The sequence below is a fragment of the Acanthisitta chloris genome, unplaced genomic scaffold (assembly GCF_000695815.1).
Source record: "Acanthisitta chloris isolate BGI_N310 unplaced genomic scaffold, ASM69581v1 scaffold16659, whole genome shotgun sequence".
Classification (NCBI taxonomy): domain Eukaryota; kingdom Metazoa; phylum Chordata; class Aves; order Passeriformes; family Acanthisittidae; genus Acanthisitta; species Acanthisitta chloris.
In genome coordinates this window covers 1-3,472 of record NW_008692149.1, presented here as the reverse complement: position 1 = coordinate 3,472, position 3,472 = coordinate 1, and the positions used below count along the sequence as shown (strand labels likewise).

Genomic DNA, 3,472 nt, shown 5'->3' with positions numbered 1-3,472 from the left:
GGAAAGCAGCTGTGAGAGGAGCCCCTGGGCTGCTCCAGGGGCTGGGGGAGGTTTGTCCATCACAGCTAAGCTGCTGTGGGTCCTTTCTGTGTGGACAGCATTCCCTGGAGCCACCACAGCTCTTCCACTTCATGCATCAAATCTCAGGGGGCTTGTGGCACCCAAAGTATCTCAAAACGTCCCAGATTCCTCAGTAGAGGAAAGAGACACGGAGTGAGTCCAGAGATGGCCACAAAAATGATCAGAGGGGTGAAGCACCTCTGCTATGACAAGCTGAAAGAGTTGGGGTTGTTCAGCCTGGAGAAGAGAAGGGTCTAGGGATACCTTCTCGTGGCCCTTCAGTACTTATTGGAGGCTTTTAAGAAAAATGGGGACAGTTTTTAGCAGGGCTTGTTGCGACAGCACAAGCTAAACTTTAAGCTAAAAGAAAGTCAATTCAGACTAGATATAGGGAAGAAATATTTTATGGTGAGGGTGATAAAACACTGGCACAAATTCCCCAGAGAGGTGGTGGATGCCCCATCCCTGGAAGTGTTCAAGGCCAGTTTGGATGGGCCTTGGAACAACCTGATCGTCTAGTGGAAGATATTACTCCCCATGGCAGGGGGTTGGACTAGATGATCTTTCAAGGTCCCTTCCAACCCAAGCCCTCCTGTGATGCTATGAAAACCCATGAGAGGCATCCTGGCCCTGCTGACACTGCTGCTCTGGGAACATTTATTTCCAGCAGCCTCAAAGCCAATGTCTCCTGCCAAGCCCCCCAGACCAGCAGAATTCAGGCTGCCTCCACCTTACCTGCACCCGGGGCAGTGGTGGGGGCGAAGGCAGAGCTGCTGTTCGGTTTCTCCATGGCAGGGGAGGGCAGAACCACTCGACTTCACTGAGGTAGATGAGGAATGAGCACTCTGTGCCATCCACACCAAAAAACGCATAGCAGGGGTCAGAGGTCCACCTGGCCCTCATCCACTGCAAGAGGGCAAAGAAACACTTGTGCTCCAACCAGGAGAGGACATGACAGTCCTGCCAGCTGCTCCTGATGTGGAAAACCTCTCTTCTCCACCTCCTTTCTCTACCTGGGAGCTCGAAATGAAGGGCAGAGTGTGGATAAAGGGCTGCAAACACAGCACCAAGTGCTGATATTCACCCATTCAGTGCCTCCAGGGCATATAGGGCACAGAAGAGTCAGGAGGGTTCACTGGGGGCTCCCTGGGTTTCTAGCACTGGCTCCAGCACCAACATGTACCTTCCCTGAGGGCACAGCCTTTAATCCCCAGGAAATGATACACCACAGGGAGTTCTTCTCTCCAGCTTTGCTGGGGAGTGAGCTGAGCTGCTGATCTCATCGCCCCAGGGGCAGCAGGGCAAGGACACAGATCTGTCGGCAGCCCCTGGGGATGATTTCACACGGAGGAGAATAACCAGAGACCAGAGCAGCGATTTATGATCCCCCACAAAGGCTCTTGCCAGCCTCTTCCTAATTCAACTACAAAAACAAATCTACTCAGAGACAGGTCGCTGCACCCAATATGTAAAGCACAGCAATCACCAGGAGAGGAGATGGGATTACAGCCTTCCACAATTACATTACATTCTGAATTTACTCAAATCGTGGAAGGAAAGGATGTTTAGCATCAAGGGAAGGGGAAAATACAACTCTCCTACATCATTTTCATATACCCTTTGACATCTTTTCAGGGGGACTCAGCCCTGCAGGGAGACTCAGCCCTGAAGAAGCCTGAGCTTGAAGCAGGAGGTTGGGAAAGGGAGGGAAGAGGGAGATGCTTTTAATTAGCTCATGTAAATATGCTCTCTGACAAAGCCATCATGCTCTGGGCCAAGTGCCAGGCTGCATTCAGCTGTAAAGAGCAGGTAGGGTCAGGCAGGACATCCTATTTGAGATGGAGGTCTTGGCCACCTGAATGAGATGCTGCCCTGTACAGTGCTGAGGTCTTGGCCACCTGAATGAGATGCTGCTCTGTACAGTGCAGATGGTTATTCCCCAGACACCAGCAAACGCTCCAGATATTTAGAGCCAATGTGACAGTGCTTCCTCCTCACTGTGCTCCTGGCATTAAACACAGAAACTGCAGGCAGGGAGGGCTGCAGGCAGAGCTTCCCTTACAGAGTTGATTGTGCTGCTGTTCCACACATCTGGCTACTGTGGCCTCAGTGCTTTGTATGACTCCAGCTAAAGGTATAAGCCTTATTATTGGGGGGAAACAGTTACATTGGTGTAGCAAAGGCTCAGAAGCCTTATTATTGGGGGGAAACAGTTATATTTGTGTAGCAAAGGCTCACAGAGGAGGTGGAACACCTTCCTTGTGTCTTCTCCTCATAGCACAGCTGTATTTTGCTTTCCACATATTTGGCTTCTGCTCCTTCCCCTCCAACAGGCCACATCTTTCCCATATTAAAGCAAACAGTTTTATTCGGGAAAGCATCTCCTTCCCACTGCCCTTCCCAGTTTAACCCCCTGGATCACTGCTTTGCTCCCTTCCCTTCCCAGCAGCTTCCACCTCTGGTGGAAGAGACCCTCTCCCAGACAGGGAACCCCAACTCACCTCCACCTTCCCAGCACAGTCAGGGTACTTGGGGTCCCTGGGAACCTCACACTGGTCCCTCCTGCTTTCCATCACTGCAGAGAGACAAATTGGGCATGGGAAAAGTTGGGACATGTCAGGGGAAGAGCTAGAAATGCTGGGAGGAAATGGGATGGGATAGGGCTGGCAACCCCCAAGCACATTCATCAGCACCGCAGCTGGGCCAACAGACAGCCCCATCCCACCGGGTGGAGCACCAAGATGTGAAGCATCTTCCCAAAAATCAGGAAGAAAACAGAGGAAATCCACCCTGATTCATGCTGAAAGCAGGTTCCCCTTTCCCAGATCTCAGCAGGTCTCTTTCCAGCACCTCTCTGCTGCTCTCAGCCAGATCCAGACCCCAGACACCTATCCACACACCCGTAAGCAGGTGCAGGATCTAAGGAAACATTTGACAGCCTTTATACTGCAAACCTGCAATAAAAACTGTCCTGCTGAGCTGTTGAAAGAAGACTCAGCCCCCAGGGTCAGCTCCAGAATAAGGCATAAGGTGGATAAAAAGGTAATGGGATCTTCTCTCCCTATGTAGCTGGGTTCAAAAAAGCCACCACCCTTCCCACCAGCCCCCTTTGCCCATAACTGGAATAGCATGAGGTGGAAGAGGCAATGAAAAGATCTACTAGATGATTCCAGCCTAAACCCCAGGAATCATGCAGACATGTGGAGAAACATCTGGAGAACCCAGCTGCCCTCTCAGCCGTGCCAGAGTGGGATGAGAACGTCTCTCCTGGTGCTGAATACCAGCCCCTGGGAATTTGGATCCAAACCACCACATTTTTCAATCCAGGTGTTTGTGCTGGCATTGGTACTCAACTTTAATTCTGCATTTAGTACTGCAGCCATTGAGATCTGTCACCACTCCTCCCCCTAGC

At 51.3% G+C, this 3,472-nt stretch overlaps 1 protein-coding gene across 1 annotated transcript in view; it reads right to left on the bottom strand.

Annotated features, from left to right (window-relative positions):
• MGAT5B (mannosyl (alpha-1,6-)-glycoprotein beta-1,6-N-acetyl-glucosaminyltransferase, isozyme B) overlaps positions 1–2,635 on the bottom strand; it is a gene marked incomplete at its 5' end in the record, with an annotated part of 28,421 nt that extends 25,786 nt beyond the window's left edge. Inside the window, 2 exons of the mRNA XM_009082544.1 lie at positions 797–966; positions 2,562–2,635. Of these exons, the coding sequence (XP_009080792.1) occupies positions 797–966; positions 2,562–2,635 (244 nt within the window). The remainder of the gene's footprint in view (positions 1–796; positions 967–2,561) is intronic.
• Positions 2,636–3,472: the final 837 nt, after the last annotated feature.